This window comes from Podarcis vaucheri (assembly GCF_965113315.1).
Source record: "Podarcis vaucheri genome assembly, chromosome: 17".
NCBI lineage: Eukaryota > Metazoa > Chordata > Lepidosauria > Squamata > Lacertidae > Podarcis > Podarcis vaucheri.
In genome coordinates this window covers 5,262,283-5,281,725 of record NC_138755.1, presented here as the reverse complement: position 1 = coordinate 5,281,725, position 19,443 = coordinate 5,262,283, and the positions used below count along the sequence as shown (strand labels likewise).

At 45.9% G+C, this 19,443-nt stretch overlaps 2 protein-coding genes and 1 long non-coding RNA gene across 39 annotated transcripts in view; 1 reads left to right on the top strand and 2 right to left on the bottom strand.

Moving 5' to 3' along the window:
- The window catches only part of FAM120C (family with sequence similarity 120 member C), a 28,407-nt gene extending 21,414 nt beyond the window's left edge, over nt 1-6,993 (bottom strand). Inside the window, exon 1 of the mRNA XM_082205386.1 lies at nt 6,202-6,993. Coding sequence (XP_082061512.1) covers nt 6,202-6,804 — 603 coding nt within the window. The 5' untranslated portion in view covers nt 6,805-6,993. The remainder of the gene's footprint in view (nt 1-6,201) is intronic.
- Nucleotides 1-19,443, top strand: part of LOC309522339 — a 232,792-nt gene that overhangs the window by 35,987 nt on the left and 177,362 nt on the right. The window lies entirely within an intron of this gene.
- Nucleotides 10,987-19,443, bottom strand: part of WNK3 (WNK lysine deficient protein kinase 3) — a 96,393-nt gene continuing 87,936 nt past the window's right edge. For all 34 annotated transcript variants that reach the window (XM_082205366.1, XM_082205348.1, XM_082205359.1 and 31 more), the window contains one exon: nt 10,987-18,545. In XM_082205366.1, the coding sequence (XP_082061492.1) occupies nt 18,216-18,545 (330 nt within the window). In that variant the 3' untranslated portion in view covers nt 10,987-18,215. The remainder of the gene's footprint in view (nt 18,546-19,443) is intronic.

The window sequence follows — 19,443 nt, the reverse complement described above, 5'->3', positions numbered from 1 at the left end:
GACACAATAATTTCAGGACAATGTTAGAACTTCACCAGGCGCCAGGTGTGGAGCAAGTCCAATTGTGACCACATGGAGATCTCTGAGTGCCAGGTTGGCAACCGACATCTCCATCTGGCTGCCCCTCCAACTTTCTTAAGCAGGTAAGCAGAAGAGCTTATTTATTGCATTTATACCCCACCTTTTTCTCCATGGTTCACTCCCCTCCTCAGTTAATTCCTACAATGACCCCACAATGTAGGTTAAGAGGCTGTGACTGGCCCATGGTCACCCAGTGAGCTTCAAGATTTGAGTCCTGGTCTGACACTCTAACCGCTACACCATCCTGGCTTCCTAGAGTATTTCTGCTATGGGGCAGCTGTATGAATTAGGAAGGTAAATAAATATGGGGGAAATCAAATGTCCCTTAGAGAAGGATCTGAAATATTTTCCTTGAAGCTTGAATTTGTTTTATTCTGGATTCTTTTATTTGCTGTTTTAATGTGTTGTAAACTGCTATATTTTTTTCTTTAAAATATAGATCAGTATAGAAATGAAGCAAATAATCATAACAAACTTCATTTTTAAAAAGATGCATAGACATTGCATTGTGGCAACCATAACCTCAGTTTAAGGTGCCATTTGGTGATTAGCTGATATACCTGAGGTTCTAACACTGTTTCAGGACCACCCATCCACACTTCGAAAAGACTGCAGTTCGAAAAGGTAACACACTCACTGGAAGCCAAATGACATTCCAAAAATGAACAACAAAAGTTATTTCTTGTAACTAAAATCTTAGTTTAAGAGATTAAAGCCACAATCATGATAGACAGCACAGAACATGGCCTAGTTTTTTCTTGGGGGGGGGGGGGAGGGAAGCAAGTTCCTAGATCAGTGTTTCCCAACCACTAGTGTGCCGCGAGATGTTGCCTGGTGTGCCGCGGGAAAAATTAAAAAATTCGAAAGATATTTTTTTTAAAAGTCAAATTTTCGATTGGGGCGCCGTCAGTAGATGACCCCTGGGGTTCCCTCCCTCCCGCTCTGCGCCTCCCTCCTCCTCCTCCTCCTCCTCCGGGGAGGCCCTTCCTGGCTCTTGGCCAAGGCTTGGCGGCTGCCACTCACTCACTCGCTCGCCCACCCGTCCCTCCATCCCTGCACCCGGCCTCTCCCCCTCCGTCCCCGGCGCGGGGGCTGCCGGGATCCGTAGTCCCCTCGCCCTTGGGCTCCGCGCCCGCGCGGGGTGCGCAAACTACTTTTCCCAGCGTGGCTTGGCGGGCTGGGCGTTTTGTTTGAAGCGCTCTTCTCCCGGCCATGGAATGAGCACAGCGGCGGTGGCCGGGCGGGCAGGGGCTCTTCCGCGCAGACCCCGCGCAGCCTGCCTGCGCCCCCACGGAGATCGGGCGGCAGGATGGAGCCCGGGGATCCCTGCGGAGGCGGAGCGGCGGAGGCTGCCCCCCAGGTAGGGCTGCGTCGGGGTTTTTTTATTTTTGCAATGCTGCATCCGCGCCGGAGGGGATGCATCAGACCGCGGGGAGACCCCTTGGCGGGCGTGCAAGGCAATGCATACGTGTAGGCGTTGCATGGAGTGCAGTGCAATGCAATGGCAACGCGGTGCCCTGCATGCATGCATGCAACTTCCACCGGCGCTCCGGACTTGGCAGGTGAGGGGGGTCCCCAGTGGGCGGCAGAGAGAGCCGGGAGGGCGAAGGGGAGCCGGGGGGGAGCAGCGCTGCTCCCCGAGCTGAGCCCGGGGGGAAACTTCGGCGTCGTTGCGCCGGGTGTTGGAAGCGGAGGCTGGTGGGGGCCCCTCACCTGCAAAACCTGGTCGCCTCTCATATATTTCGTGCATTGCATTCATCGCCCGCTTTCTCCTCCAAGGAGCTCCCGGGGGCGCGCGTGGTTCTCCCCGTGTTATCCTCGCAACAACAGCCCTGCGAGGTGGGTCAGGCGAGTGGCCCAAGGGAGCACCCAGGGATTGTCCTGGCCAGGTGGGGTGATTTGAACTCTGCTCTCTGCCCGGTCTTTGTCCTCATTTAGCCCCCACATGTGCATGACTGTGCATGACTGAGGTTTCCCCCCCTCGTCTTGGCTATGGTGTGAGTCTGTGCTGTTAATTAATGGGGTTCTGCCTTCGGAGAAGATGAGCCAGCCCTCAAGGAGGTGATTATGTAATTTGCTAGCAATTCATGTCCCTCCCGGCGTGACGCTGCGCGCTGACGTCACGGGGCTGTAATGGTGGTGTGCCTCGAGATTTTTTTCATGAAACAAGTGTGCCTTTGCCCAAAAAAGGTTGGGAAACACTGTCCTAGATCTCTCCTTCCCTCTCTCTCTTTTTTACAGGAAGAGAACCTTAAAAGCATGAAGGGCTATTTATGCTAAATGCCTACAAGTGACATGGTATCTCAGTACAGAATCCAGCAGAAAGTTGCCATACTTCACTGTGTATGAATCCCCGTCCTTCCACATGTCTCTCTTGCTTTATATCCACACACTTACTGCTTCCAACCATTTTAAGAGCCTCACTCCCTGCTCTCCCATGACACACAGTATTGAAAACAAAATGGTTTCGTGCAACAGAGCAAAATTTAGACACACAGGCTTCAAATCGTAATGGACTTGAAGCACTGATTCTGAACTGCGAGAGACTGGGATTTCTTTAGCACAAAACCCAAGACCTCTTAGCAAAAATGAACAGGGAGAATGGAATGGAATGCTCAGCGGCAAACTATTAAGAACTTTTGCTCTGATTTGAGGCTTCGGTTCCCTTCAATCCATCCAGCCCACAATATACAGAAATACACAGGTCAGCATCCAAAGAGCTGCTTCTATACTAGCCCAGGCTTGGGCATACCCAGTGGGTTTCCATTCCTCTTTTCTCTGCCCCCCACCCTAACACAATGGAACAGCCAACCAACCCGGATTATTATAATCTACTTTTGAAATCTCCCTCAGTTTTCAAAACTGGACTGTGGTATGGGAACTAACATTTTGAGAAGCCCAAGCTCAAATATTCTTTGGATGTATGGGACTTAATGTGGAATTGTTTGGATCCTGCCCACTGCAGAGATAACTGTACAAGACTAATACCAAAACCTAGTTGGGTTCAACTGTTTCCCACCCCTAAACAACATACAATCCTGATTTAAAGTACGTTTTATGTCTCACTTATTTCAAATTTAAGGACAGATTCAATTCTCTCTCTGAAATCAACAGGGCTTTATTAAAAGTGTGTGCCCAATATTGTAAAACTGCTTTTCCAAATGCACTCAAAGTGGTGCTGAGAACACACTTTTTAAAAATGGGTTGATCATTTATTAAATGAGGCTGTATTTAAACTCATCTGTTTCAGGTCAGCTGTTTCCAAAGCTTATTCAACTTCAGCTGATCTCCAAGCCTCTGCTTGCCAATTTACCTTTGGCCTCAGGAGGTTACGTGCAGCTATTTGAAGGAATTTAGCTGAAATCCAGTATTCTCCATCTGCAGCCAGACACGTTGCTCCAAGCACGCCGTAAGAACAGTCTTGTTGTATCACACCAAAGGCCCATCTAGTCTGCATCCTATTTTCATACTGGCCAAGGGGTTGCTTGTGCTTCTTGTAATTGTATTTAATGTGTGTCTTTAAAAAGGCCAGCAAACCTATCAGGTTCTATACAGGAGATGGGCAGCTTGTTCAACACTGAACGCTGTGACCAATTTCATATCTCACACATGAATGACAGAAATTGCACTGCATTTTTAAATAACCCTAGAAGATAACCAAGTTCCAGTTCACCATGGGCATACTGCAGTTATTCTAGAATTCTCAAATGGCTATCCTCAAATGTGAAGAACTTGTTGATCAACACTTGAAAAACCCTGGTAACAGGGACCTAGAAATCACAAGGATTAGATATACAACTTTGGGCTTGCCTTTACTTGCTTTACACACATCTTTGAAAGGTGTATGTGAGAGAGAAGAGAGACAGACAGACAGACAGAGGGAGGAAGGGACTAACTAATGCAGGCTTCCTCAACCTCGGCCCTCCAGATGTTTTTGGCCTACAACTCCCATGATCCCTAGCTAGCAGGACCAGTGGTCAGGGATGATGGGAATTGTAGTCTCAAAACATCTGGAGGGCCGAGGTTGAGGAAGCCTGAACTAATGTCTGTCTTTTACATTCTTAAATCGCTTTGCAAACATTAGCTCAGTAATCACAACACCAACCCTGTAAGGTATATTGTCAGCATATGGGAAGGACCATAGGGGAGGCTGAGAGAACAGTGGCTTGCCTGAGACCACATAGCAAGTTCGTGGCCAAGTGAGATTTGAACATGGAACTTCCTGGCCTCACACTAACAGCCACTATGTGACACCAGCTGACATGGGACAAGCTCACATACCCACTTTTCCCACTGCTGATGCTGCTACTTAATTCTATTCCCACCGCTTGGTTTTTCTCGCACACATCTGCCTACAGAGACCTTTTTGATTGTCATTTCAACCAGCCCCCTAACCCTGTAAGGATCATGCAAAATGCTGTGCAACGTCCAGGCAGGGCAACTCAGGGACTTCTCTTGGTCAATTTCAGATTTGAATTCCAGTTGCCAGAACCAAAGACTACAAGAAGCACTGCATCATACCATGCTGTAAGGGGATTCACCAATTCTTGTTCTTCCTGAGCGTGTCTGCATTACCTACTATGTGTGGGGGGGGGGCTGGCGGGGGCTACCCTATATTGCCTTACATTACTTCATCTAATGTACTTCTGCCATTTGCCCACTGTTAGGTATGGGGAGCAAACAATCACCCTTCACAGGGTGAAATGATTCAAATATATTTTGATCTGGATTAGCAGTATAATGCTTTAGACTAGAGAACTTCTGTGTGAGCATGAGGGTGTGGGTTCTAATCCTGTTGAATGTCATTTTCTTGTATAAAGCGTCTTGTAGTACACACCTTGCTCTTATACCAGAAGCCTGCAGAAGCAACTGCACATCCAACTGTGTCCTAGATACTAACTTTAGGTGTTGGTCCAGTCCACATTTTTCTAGCAAATTTTAGTTTTCCTAGCAAAAATAAACAATATAGAGTTCATACAGCCATAGAAAACTCAACCCATAAGCGACACTTTGCTAATTTCAATCCTACAATTGTCCAGGCTTGGCTAAAATAGGTGATGCAAACACTCTTGCTATTATTTCTTATTGCACAGATGGTTACACTGAGAAGATCTGTCCAGAATTAGTCATGTTATTCTTTCAGCAAAACACAAATCTAATGCCAAAAACCTTGGCTTCAAAAATATTAATGAATCAATTAAAGAGAGATTACAAAAATTTAAGTACTTAAAAAATAGAAGAAAGAAGGAGAAGGGGCAGAATGTAACGGGATTGAATAATGGATGGCTAGCGTGAAAAGACACAGCACAAATTTGGTTAATAAGCTGCCAGTCACTTGGGCTAAGGAAGAATTGCAGCCTGTGGTAACTTTGTAAAAACTGTGCCTGTGGTAAGGAAGAATTACTTCCAGTTGACCAAGCAGTGGAGGTTTTATAACTAGGTAGAAAACTGATTATTTCAGGCTGCCAATTATGTCATAAATCAGGGGTGAGGAAAACTGTGGCTCTCCAGATGTCACTGGCTGGTGCTAATGGGAGATGAAAGCCATTAATAACTAGAAGGCCACATGTTCTCCACCCCTGCCCAGTGAAAACAGATGCACTTGGATGGACAACACAGTAGACGTTTTCCAGAGTTAGAAACTTCTGCAGATTTTATTTTATTTTTTTGCAAGGCCAGGCTATATGTCAAGAAGGATGCTCCACTGCTTGATGTTTGGCTCTCAGGTGAACTACAACTCACATATTGACTTTGCCAGGAAAACAATAGTCTAGGCATTAGAATTAAAAACGCATAGGGCAAAATAAAGGGTAGGCAATAAGAAATATCAGTGGCAGACAAGGTGAGGGCAACACCTTTGCAAAATTAGTAGGCAGAGGGCCTTAACTGTAAGGAAAGGTGCCGGAGCTGCTCGACAGGGAAGGCAACAGGTGCTTGAGTGACAAGGAATTCTGAGATAGAATGAAATCTGGAAAACCATGATGGGCAACAGATGAACAAAATATAACAAAAATGCCCACTAAAATGGGAGTAGGGAAACAACAGAGATGGTCAACGTTTCTGAAGCAGAACTCTACAAAATGTGATGGGATGCGTTTGGGATGGTGGTGTGGGCCTTACCTTGACCCGGAATCGAATCATGGCCAAGCGGACGCAGTGCCCCAAGCAGGCTGGGGGAAGGAACCAGGCCCGGGGTGGCGGGGTCCCCTTGTTGCCCACATGCCCAGCGATGAGCTGGGCTGTCTGTCTCTCCGCCTGCGCCTTCCTGCCCCACTCAGGCAGCCTCTCCTTCCCGAGCCCTCCGTTGAAGATGACAGCCAGCTCCAGCCCGCCTTGGTAGAGGCAGGCCTGCGAGAGGGCAGCCAGGTAGCCCACCATAGCGTTCCACTGGCCCCCGCACACCCAGTCCGTCTGGTAGCCGCCGTAGAGGCGCTGCAAGGCCGAATCTGCATCCACCAGGAGCCGAGCAGGGCACGGGGCGGCGGCGGGGCCGGGCAAGGGCTGCGGGTGGCCGTAGGGGCCGGCACCGACCACGGCTCCCAGGCCCGGCGCGGGCCCGGCGGGGTGCGGGTAGCCGGCGGGGGGCGGGTGGAAGGCGGCGCAGTAGGCAGGGCCCCCGCCTCCCCGGCCCCCGACGGCCCGCGCCAGCTTCAACAGGTCCACGGGCACCACAGCTCCCGGGCAGCGCTTCTCCACGAACTCCTGGAAGCCCTGCACCCCCATGGCCGCGCGAGCCCCACTTCCGCGACGGGGCGGGCACCCCCGGAACCAGGACCTGGCACAGGCAGAGCTGCTCCAGCTCCTGGCGCTTGGCTCCTCACAGCGCCCGGTTCGGGGGAATGGACGCAGCCGCCATGTTGTCGCTTTCTTCTCCTTCTCCTCCTCCTCCTCCGCTCCTCCTCCTTCCCCCGCAGCTGAAACCGGAGCCCGTCGGGAAGTGTAGTCCCGTCTCTGCTGGGTCTCTCATTAAGTCAGAAGGACCATGCCAGGCGGCACGACTACAACTCCCGGCAGGGCGGGAAAGGCGCCATCTTGTTAGGATTTCTTCGCGCTTTCCAGGGGCCACATAGCTTCATGGGACTTGTAGTCTCAGGGAAAGTTGTTATCCGGCCCGCCAAAAGCTGGAGTCGGCCGACTTGGGACTACAACTCCCGGTGGCCTGAGGGGTCCGCCATGTTTTTGTACGGACTTGTCTCCCCCTTGTGAGTTTGCGCGGCCTCACGGGAGGGGCGGAAGTCGGAGGCTCATTGCGAACATAGACTTGCAAGGCGCCACAACTTCCAGTCAGCCTCGCGCCGCCTCATCCGAAGGCCTTCGTACGTTCTTATTTCACCGCGTGGTTTCACCGGCTCAGGGGCAGTGTAGTTCCCCCACCTCGAAGGAAATAACATCGCCTCAGGGTTGGGCTCCAGTAACGGGAGAAAGGCCGCCCGGAAGGGGAGCGGGTGCCTGGTTGGGCCTTCGTTGGGCGCCATATTGTCACGTTTCTGTGTCCCGCTTGGCATGCTGGGAGACGTAGTCCAGATACCCAGTCGAGGAAGGAGAAGGGCGCTACCCAGCATCCTGTTCGCGCTTTGAAGGGCTTCAGAGGAGCCGAGGCCGCCGCCGGGAGTCGCGCGGTGTTTGCTGGGAAGGACGGGACTGGTTGCCAGGCAGACTGGCCCCGCCACGAGGGAAGGCGAGGTAACTGCTGTTATGGACTGAAGTTCTCACCTTGGGCCAGCAGAGGGATACTGTAGATAGTTTTCACTCAGGTCCACATATGCAAATAAGGAAAGTGACATTCAGTGATTGGCTAGTTACAGAAAGTTGTTACAGTTGTGTTGTAGTGGAGCTCAGGCTGGCTGAACCCTTCAGTTCAGTTCTGTCCTGGCCTGTAAATAAACAAGAGCTGTTTGAAGAATTGCTGTGTCGTCTGATATGTTCACCCACAGCTTAACAACTGCCTTGGGCAGCAGATCCCTGTGCAACTCTTTCTTCCCTGCTTGCTCCCGAAGCAGATCTTCACTCCGCTTGGGTCAGGTTGGGGCTTGTCCTGCTGCCAGGTTAACAAGAAGAACCGCTTCTGCAGGATTCACACAGGGTCCGAGACCCCAGCCCGCGTTTGGCAGATGCGCACGGAGCCCGGCGGATGGGGCGGTGCGGAGGCAGCATGGCACGGTGGTTAGAGCGGCCCAACTAGGACCTGGGAGAGACTACGATTCAAATCTCCTGCTCGGCCACAAAGCTCACGGGATGTGGGCGGGGGGGGGGCAGTCGCTGCCTCTCAGCCTAGCCTACCTCACAGGATAGTTGTGGTGTAGTAGCTGAGGATGGGGGAAAGCAGCATCCCTGGAAGAAAAAGTGGGATCTAAATGCTACAAATGAAGAAACACACACACACGGGAAGAAAGCGCTGTAGGAGATAAGCAGAGTTTCTGAAAATGGGGGAATTAAAGGCCTAGACCACTTCAATGTTGTCGGTGGTAACAAGACCATTGGGCCACAAGCCTCCCATGAAAAGGAAGGAATAACTTCTCTCAGGGCAAGCCATGCACTCCTACCTGTCCATGCAGAGCCGGCACACACCTGTCAGGGGAGGTGTGCATAGTTCCCTGCACATTTCGCCAGGTGGGGCTGCATGCTCAGCAGTGACAGAGCATCTTATGAGGGTTGCCAGACTTTGGCCCTCTTTGTGGGGGGTGGGGGCAGCCCTCTAAGCAAGCTCGGAGCATTGTTTCCAGCCTGGAAACAGCCTGTTTTTAAACCGTTCCTAAAGGTAAAACGTTAGGGACGCAGGGGGCGTTGTGGTCTAAACCACAGAGCCTAGGGCTTGCCAATCAGAAGGTTGGCGGTTCGAATCCCAGCGACGGGGTGAGCTCCCATTGCTCGGTCCCTGCTCCTGCCCACCTAGCAGTTCGAAAGCATGTCAAAGTGCAAGTAGATAAATAGGTACCGCTCGGGAAGGAAGGTAAACAGTGTTTCCGTGCTCTGGTTAGCCAGAAGCGGCTTAGTCATGCTGGCCACATGACCCGGAAGCTGTACGCTGGCTCCCTCGGCCAATAAAGTGAGATGAGCGCCGCAACCCCAGAGTCATCCGCGACTGGACCTAATGGTCAGGGGTCCCTTTACCCTTTACCTTTAAAGGTTAAAGACTCATGGCCATGTGCACAGTATTTCCCCCTTTTAATGTGAGGGTGGATTTAGGCGAATTTCTCCTCTGTTTAGATAATTCTTTTACCAATGTGCATTTTATAGGGTGGGAGGGAACGGGATAAAGAACCGCAGCCTCGATTGCACAGCGATCTGGTTCCGCAGTCCCCCACTGCTGGCAATTGATATGGGTGAAATTGCAACCATACCCAGCAAAATGCTGCTAGTTTGCAACCAAGCCCTGCAGTGCTGTGCAGCTGTGCCTAAGGCAGCCACACTCACCTACCTTCCCTGAGAAGCAAAGAAGCTGTGTCTGATAATAAACACAAAGAAATCCACAATCCCAGAGTGGGCAATATTAGGACCAACCAAAATTTCTTCAAAGTAGTGGGTGAGCTGTTGGGTTTTCCGTAACTCTTCATCCTTCTGGGTATTAAATGTGTGAGGGTGTAATAGGAAAAGCTTGCTTGAAACTGAAATGACAATGTGTGCAATTACTCTGAGCATGGAGATTGCAGGCTTAACTGGATGAGGCTCTAACAGGTATTGCGCAGATTTCAAGTTGCACCCAGGATCACCAAGTGGCCATTCCCCATAAGGCAGGGATTGCCAGTGTGCCATGGTACCCTCCATGTGTCCCCCTAGTGCCCACAAAGCCTCTTAGCCTCCTGCCCCCTTGCGTTGGAAGGAAGGCTTTTCTTCCTTGAGAGCTGAAGAAGTTAGAAGTGTGGCACTATTTTTCAACTCTGCTTTTCAAGGCTCAAGTTAATTCTGCTGGATCAAAATTTTACCAAGATCCCTTGGGAAAGTGAGTGCATGTGTGCGCTTTCTTTTCAGTGTATGTGTGGTAATATGACTAAATGATGTGATGTCCATGACGTTCACTCAAAAATCGAAATGTGCCCCGCAGACCTAAAAGGGTTGGCCACTCTGTTCTAATGCTTTGCTTAATGTCCAATCTGATGAAAAGTGCTAAAGAACTCAAAAACTTGTTTACTACTTTCCTAGTAAAGGTACTGCATAACCGTGGATTTTAGAATATTTTTTACCCCACATGGCTGGTGGAGGATAGATGGGGTTGGGGGACAAGATTTACACTGCCTTGTATGAAGGCCAAGATAAAATTATAGATAGTATTACATAGATATTCATGCCACAACAATGTAATAATTTGAATAATAGAATATTAGGGAGGGGGGTTCTCTTGTGACTGATCAGGACTGGATATAATCCATAACTTACCTTTATTAATTGAAAAATAAAGAATGAATCATTTTTTAAACAAAAACTAAACACACCTTTATCTAAGATTGTGCACTAGATAAGAAGGTGCAAACTATTACAGCAGAAATTAAATAGATTGTTTTGAGGTAAGGGAATGCAGCCGCCCCAAATCTTGGTGTTTTCTTTTTCTACCTCTGGAATCTCTCTGGACTGCTGCTGTTTTAAATTTATATACTCATTTAACAGATTTTTCTGCCATCCTAACAAAAAGTTTTCGGAGCACTCTTCAAAGTTACAAACGAAGAGTGCATATTCAGGGCATACTTCCTATCCCAAAGTTCCATAGCACTTGAAGTTTTCGCTCCCGGGCTTCAATGTATCTAAAATGCAATGTTTCAATGAATTAGTAGATGAACAAGTATTGCTAAGAAAGAAGCCACAATACCCTAATATTTACACTGTATTTTCCAGCAATACTATTTATTTCCTATGGCTTTCCCTCACCCCTCTTTAGCAGAAATTGCAGTAACATCCGGACTATATTTAATTGGTTTTTTTTCAACACAGCCTTTATTTTCCTTTATAACAGTTTAAAAAAATATTTGTTAATGGTTGTGTACAAATGAAGTCAACTCACAGCTTGCAAAAATAATTAAAAAACACATGGAAACAACTGCTGATAAAAGACATTCGTTTTCTACCATAAAGTTCTGGGCTATGATTTTTCAAAAACTGAATGGGATGCCTCATACCTGTTAACAATGAACCGGTCACCTGCATCCTCTATGCAGCCATAAAAATCTCAGCCTTAATGTAAAAAAGTAAAGAAAGGGCTTTTTAAAAAATAAGTCCTAAGATGCTACATTAAAGTATAATTCACATACATAAAAAATATTTCTGAAATTCAGAAGTTGTTAGCAAGTATGGAAATCTAAGGAGACATTTATTCACAGCATATACCTGAATTTATCATGCTGTTTTAGTAGGCCTGCATGCTCCTCAGCAATCTCTAGCAAAAACAAAAACAAAAAACAGAATGAAAGACCTTTTTTAAATAGAATATAGTAGTTTTAACTGAGAGGTCTTTTGTTTGCTTGTTTGAAGCTGCATTAGGAACCTCAAAGACAATTGCACTTCCAAAATGGCTGCCAAAATGTATGGTTAGGAGTTCTCTAAGGCATAAATGAACCAAAACAACACCCTTCTAGGATGCTTTGAAAATACAAAAACAGAAGTTTGTTCCTAGTCTTGCAAATTAAATCTATGGCCCTGGAAGGGAGAATTAAAGCATTACTCTTTTGCATTTTCTTCCAACAATTTATGTATATTTGTGCTTGCCTCTATCTGTGGTACAACTCGGATATATTTTACCACAGATTCCAATAAAAAGTGTTTTCCTTGCTACTTGACAGGACAGGGACACCTCTTTTTCCCTCCTCTGCAGCCACCATCTTCTTCCTTCTGTCAGATGGAAGTGAGAAAAAAGAGCTTTATATATAACAAGTGCCCTACAAGGGGTTGGTTGAAGCGTAACAGGCCACAACGTGCTCCACAAGACTTTCTGCACTTTCTGCACCATCACTAAGGGCTACTTCATGCATAATATTTTTTCCTACATACAGGTAATCTCACTGTAGGAAAAGCATTGTCCATCATCATATGTGAAGTATATGGCAAGTATACAGGTTCTTACAGGCACTGGCTTCCAAAGTCATGCTTTCTACTGACTTGCAGCAAAGAAGTTGCCCATGGCCATATTCCACATTTTTCTACATGGAGATTGTCTCTACATAAGAAATACATCCTGTCAAGGAAGCATTTTATGCGGGAGGATACAAGTAAGGCCTCCGTTTAGCAGACAGTTTATAAATTCATGCTTGGCCTTTTAAAGATTTTTTTCCATTGGAAACCAACTCCTTCCCCACCCCAAAAGAATAAGATAAATGGTGATTTTTAAAAAGGAGGGAATTTGTTCTTACATACTATATGCGATAATCATTGCTGGTTTAAGCTGGATCAGTTCCATTAGCTTCAATGAGAGCTGCAAGGTAGTAAGTAGAAAATGCATAATGCCTTAGCAGCATTTTATTCTCAGGGCTCTAGAGGGAGCAGGGGCAGAATAGCATCCCATCAGTTGTACCAGGCCCTTGTGAACAACTGTTCACATGCAAGGGGTAGAATTTGGTTTGGTGAACCAATTTTATTGTACTACACTGCTCACAGTTATAGCTTCTTATAGAATGAAATGTGAATAAATTATAGGTGTGGGGTGGAATATAGACACCATAAATATTTACTAAGAAGAATAGTTTTTGAAGACAACCAGGAGGCAGGGGATGACCCAAGTCTGTATAGTGACTCATTACAGAATCAGTTTTGCCATTCCACCATCTAATTGCTGTATAAGTATAAAAAAATACACAACCCTTCCCCCCTTGCAAAAAAAAACAAAAAAAACCACGACAACATTCCAGGAGAGATGCTAAACTGGACTTCAGTTGATTAACTGAAGCAACTTTGAAATCATACAATTCACCTTTAAAGAGGTACAACCTACAAAAATGACAGCACTTACAATAACAGTGTTGCTGGGTTTCAGAATTCAAAATAACCAGGAATGTATCATTTTATTGCCTAAATGCAACAGAAGGCCCCTGCCTTCCAAAGGTACCCTGCACACCTTGTTCAGAGCCTATGCCAATCTAACACTCCCAACACTTTAAACTTGGTTAAGGCATCAAGCTGCGGGATGAGACCGTGTGTTCCCTCCACATCGGTCTTAATCACAGTTAAAGGTAACAGGTTGCATCCAACAGAGTCACTCAGCTGATGATTAGGCTTCTTTCTGTCAGTGCAATAGGGAGGCAATCCGTTTTCTGTGATTCCCCCTGCAGCCCCCCAACTCACATCCTAACTCTGCTCCAGAGGATTGGGAGGCCACAGCAGACTTGGGGGGGCTGCAGGGGGGCGAGGCAGTAGCTGGAAATTGCTTCCCTCCCTGTTCCCACTGGAAGTCTTACCATCAACTGAACAAAAACTCTGGATCCAACCCAATGTCGGTACAAAGCTTAGCTGTGACTAATACAAGGGGGTTTGCTTTTAACCAGAAATTTGGCTTCAGATGGGAAACAGCACACCCTTGTTTTAACATTAACCACTGTTGAGATTGGGGCCAACGCAAACTATAACTGTGAGTCAGGCCAGCAGAAGGGGAGGGTGGGAGGAATTTGCACCCCAAAAAAGTACAGACTGAAGAAGGGAGTGCAATTGCACATTCTGCTGTGGATCCCTTGACCATGGTTAAGAGATCAGGAGCATTATGTTGGCACTGCCCTCAGTAGTTTAATTGTCAGCAATAATTCAATGCATATACAAAGGAAGAATTCCTTCCTAAACAAAGCAAGCTTTTTGCACTAATTTTTCCCATTGTCAAATGGAAGACTAACGAGGCAGTGGGTCACACACTTTGCTAGGCTGCCACAACCAGTTGCAACATACAGTAGACAATGCATGGACTTGTTCTCTTCATTCACATGTCGCTGTAAGTTTAACTCAATGTGATGAATAAATCTCTAAAGTCTTCCTTGTGAAAGTTAAATATCCTCCTTAAAACAGTAAACAGCTTGAGTGGCTAGTGCCAAATTACAAACAGGGAAATGGGCTGGCAGGGAGTGAAGAGCCATGTGTGTAAAAACACCATTTCAAATTTAAAATAGACAAGAAATATACAGGAATGGTGGTTTAGTTCACAGCCTAGACTGAAACAGCACTAACAAATGAGGTAGATAAGAAAATGAAACTTGAAATGTAACATGGAAAAGCAACTCAGCTGGAATACAACTGAAAAATCCACCCAGTTATTAAAATGATACATTCCATTAATATCATACAAGCTTAGTCTCAAAGCATCACAGCAGAAAAAGTGCCTTTTAAAACCCAAAACCAAATTCACAGTTTGATCCTTGTCAGGATTCAGGTTTGAAAGAACAGCAAAATGTAAGGGGGGGGGGGACTGGATAGTAAATGTTCTGCATTAAATGTAGAGATTCAAAACCCAACATATAAAACATACCAAATATTTTTCCTGTTTTGTCAAACGTACATTTCAGTGCCTCTCTCCATTTTCTAGACTGTGGTTCACTCAGGTCTCCCCAGCTGCAGAGATGGGAGTCAGGTCAAGTTTGTCTTTATTTCCTCCAAAGTTTGAAGGCGACGTGAGAAGAAGCATCACTGCCCACTGTGCACTGATTCACCACCCCCTCTACTGTCACCGATGGTCAAACAGGCTTTGGTTATGTTTCAAAATCCCACAAACACATGTTTAACCAAAGAATTGTGGGGCAGGGAAAAAATCACGCACACTTAAGGGCAACAATGGCTCCATCACACCCTGGTATGGACTTATCCTCTGATTTCTGGCCACATATGGCAGGAAACCAGATGTTACAAAGTACACATGGCAGCCGCTGAAAACAGTAGCCCCACATACTCTACAAAAAGAATATGTGAGCACAATGATGTCACATCACATGTTCCTTTGCCAGAGGTTATGGAGGAGAGGGGTGGCGGTTCTTTGGGGCAGCAACCACTCACCCTACGTAATCCTTAATTCCATCCTAGCTTTTAATGCCACAGACAGTGGTGTAAGCACTGGCGAACATAGGTTACTTCATGACCACCATTTTCATTCCATTATCAGAAGTGAGACAGACGAACAAACCATGTCAGGATTTGCAAAAGGGAGCCCCCTATTGTCAACGGCTCTGGGAACTCCGAGCAGCATGGAATGGTCAGATGGCTCAATGCACAAGACACAACGTGAGATTTACAACAATAAGCAGGAAACCTTGATTGGACCAATGGAACCCTGACACATGAACACCAGTGTTCAAGGACACATGCTTGCAATTTGCACTGTGCACGTCTGCCACAAAAAACACTGGTGTACCACTGGTGTACCCAAGGCACACACAATTGCTGGGGGGAATAAGGCCCTCTACCATTTCCTACCAGATTTGTGTTTTCAAGGCTTTCAAGTCGGCTAACTTGGCAACAGTTTTCAAAGACAGCACACAATTCCATGCTTTCCTACAAGTTATCCTAACTAGAAAACATGTATTTGTAGTCAAAGTGTCTGTTTTAAAAGAGATAGCAGGGGAACATTTTTTTAAAAAACAAACAAACAGGATTGTGTTTCTATTTTGCAAAAAAGAAAGAAAAAATACATAACACTGTTCTCTCAGTTCTTCAAACTGAACCCCCACCCCAAAGTATATATAATTCAGCTGCTGCAGATCCTAATGAGAGATGCAGCAATGCGCTGTTTAAACATCATCAAACTTCAAAAGACTAGAACTACTTTTTTTGACTTTCCAGTAAAAATCTGAAAAGATACTAAAGATTATCTATCACAAGGCACTGCAAATCTTTGCAGGCAGAACAAGGAGGCTGTATAATGCATGGGAAACGGGATCTTTTGTTCATGGTGGAGAAGGAAGGAAAGCCACAAAACTTCCAGAGGCTCCCAAATTCACTGGAGCTTCAAGTGTCCCTTTGAGAGGCTGAGTTCAAACAAGTAGCTTGTCTCTGCATCTACTCCAAAAGAAGGGGGGTGGGATTACAGGTAGGCCCAAACCAAAGTACTCTGATTTATTTAATCCCATCATTTTAAACAGGATTTATCTAGTCCAAATAACTTTACTGTAGAGAGATACAGCCTCCCTCCTCTTCATTCTCTAAATATTCATCAGCAAAGCAAGCCAGCTTCCATGTTCAACAGCATTGCAAATCTCTTACAGCACTCCGAAGACAAACATTTAACTTTGTTAACTCAAAGTGAACCAGAGCTTGAAATATCAGTTCCCTGACATATCAGTCCAGATATATCAAGGGAGAAAACAGGTCAAGGTGTGCATCAGGAATATATTTCAAGGATTCTGGGGTCCAAAGGAATCAACTGCTACACGAAATATTACCTTGAAAAAAATTTAAGACCATATGTCTTATAGTCTTAAGACTCAGTAAATTAAGACCTCCATAGTCTATGGCCCAGTTCGCATGTAACATTAAATAATAGTTTAAAATAAACTATGGTTTAAAACACAGGACTATATCATGCAAGGGAGGAAACAAGCTAGAGTCTGGTTTGTTGTGATGTGTGAATTCAGTTTGTGGTTTGTTTCCTGCAGATAAATCATGTGGTAAGCCAAGAATAAACCTTGGCTTCTATTCTCTGGGCAGAAAAAAACCATAAGTGAGGATTCACATGTCACATCATGATAAACCAGCCTTCACCTTATTTCCTGGCTCCACAGTCAGGGATGGGGAAAGAGAAAGGTACTCATGTAGGCTAAACCATAGTTTAAACTATAGTGCAATGTTCCATTGCCCTTGGCCCAATTAGGTCAATGTAACTGACTTAGTCTCCTGCAGAGATGAACTTGCAAGCATGGTCCTTATAGGGCAGCTGAAATATAGTTTATAAAATAAGGGGGTTATGTGAGGTACAAGACTCCAGCAGGAAATGGACTTCCATGCATGTAACCTATTCAAAATAGTTTTAGATCTCTTGCTATTTTTGAATGGGCACATTTTTCTCTTTAAGTCAGAAAACCAGAAAGCCCGTCACAGCAGACCCTGGCCCGACTTTCTTGCCACCATAAATGCATGTACTACCTACTCAGTTTTCAAAAGTTCTCCGTAAAGATGGGACTTCTTAATCTTGGCCATAGGTGATCAAAGCACAGCAACCACTTAGGTGTTTTATGCTGCAAGAGACAACACTAATCAAAAGCAGCAGCATCTATCCATTCAAATCCACTGTAAGGCAGTCAACTCAATGCAAAACTCTGTGCACCTCTTCCAAGCATAACTTTCAGTCCTTAAAACTGCGAAGTATGGATCATAAAAGAGAGGCAAAGGGGTGAGATGGGAGATGTTTTTAAATACCATTTGGCTATTTCCCACTCTGTTCCCACCCTTTCTGCAGCTTCCTCTCCACCACAACAAACTAACTGCAAAATAAATTTTTTAAAACCTACATCCCCAAACTCAATACTAAGTTTAGTCCAACAGCCCCAAAGGATCCACTGAATGTCATGTGCATATGAGGATTGAGCTGCCATTATATAAACAGCTGTACTAAATTGCTCAAGAACAACTACAAGCCTTTCAGTAACAGGTAATAGGTGGCATTTTTGTCTCTTCCTTCAGTGGTCCTCCAACTGTAAAAGGCCTGTCACTTGGGGTAGGAGAGGGGAGAATTTAAGACAGGATTCAGTGACAGCAAATCTTTCTGCAAATAAAATCCGTTCCCCCCCCCATCAATGAAAGTTGCCAATGAAATCAGGCAGAAATGTAAAATTAAAAGAGGATCCAAAGTGTCACTTTCCCTGCTGCTCCCACTCCTTCAATAAATTAACTCAAATGCCAGTATGTGAACAATTTAAAAAGGGTTGCTATCAGCCTCAAAAACTCAAGGGACCTGGGGCCAGAATGACAGGGAAGGGTCATTAATAAGCAGCACATGGGCATGCTGTCCATCTCAGGAAGATTGAGATGCACAGGCCAAAGCTCTCTCAAGTATGATATAAAAAAAATCCCCCCCAAAGAATATTATATCAAGTATTCAAATAAGAGAATGCAAAGGCAATCTCCCACCACATTGCTGCTCTGGGGAATTCACCCCAAAATCCAGGCCGCAGAATGCAAGGCAGAGGAATGGAATCATGAGTTATAGGCACAGTCCCCATATCTATCATCCTTTTAGCCGTCCGCCTTCATTTGGGACTTGGGGGGATGGGAGCTGGGTTTTGCACAGGTGATGCTGGAAAGGCTGGCATGCTTATCCCTGGCTGAAATGGTCCCACAGGCGGGGCAGGGACAACAACAGACTGCTGGGCTGTCCCTGAAATGCCCACCCATTGCACTGGGTAAGTTGTCCCTGTCATGGTGTTGTACTGGCATACGTGGGGTACTCCATATGGCGATAGTGTGCCGGTAAAGGGGGACAGGGGAAGTCCTTGGGGCAAAGCAGCTGGTACGGTCCCTCGGATCTGGGAAAGCGAGGAAATCCATGTGGACGTGTAGCCCACTGTAGATGTTGTCGTCTTTAAAAACAAAAGAAACAAGAAACTTATTATTATGATGATGACGATATTAGTATTATTAAAATGTGTATACTGCCCTATACCTGCAGGTCTCAGGGCGGTCACAACTTAAAATCACAATATAAAAACACAAAATGCATCATAGAAACAAAAACAACCCAATAACCACCCCGCCCCCGCCCCCACATTTTCACAGGGCATGTCAATCAGCCAAAAGTCTGGTTAAAAAGGAAAGTTTTTGCCTGGCGCCTAAAGGTGTATAATGAAGGTGCCAGCCAAACCTCCGTGGGGAAAGCATTTCTCAAATGGGGAGCCACTGCAGAAAAGGCCCGTTCTCATGTTGCCACCCTCTGGACCTCTTATGGAGGAGGCAGATGAAGAAAGGCTTCAGAAGTTGATCTCAGGGTCTGGTAGGTTCATAGGGAAAGAGGCACTAGTTGAGGTACTACTTAAAATGAGAGGAAGTCATTGCTTCAATTGATTCTGTACCTTGTTGCTGTATCTTCCTAACAAAGGAGCACAGGAGAGGATTGAAATGTAGGAAGTGAAACAACTCAACCCTGCCAGTGGCGAAGAAGTCAAATGAGGACTAAGGAGACCCAGGTTCAAATCCTCAAACAGTCATAAAGTTAACTGAGTGGCACTGGGTCAATCATCGTATCTCAGCTGAACTTATTCCACAGTGTTGTTCTGAGGATAAAATAATGAGAGCAGCCTGAACTCTGCCGAGCTTCTTAAAGGAAAGGCAGGAGCCAAATATAATAAATATATCCTCATGATCACCATGAAAACTAAAAGCCTGGATTTTTCCAGTCTAACTGAACTGGAGATGGCTCTCAAGGTGGTAACATTTCCAACTGTTGTAGAGACTCTAAGAGGTGGGTAGACACACTTAAGC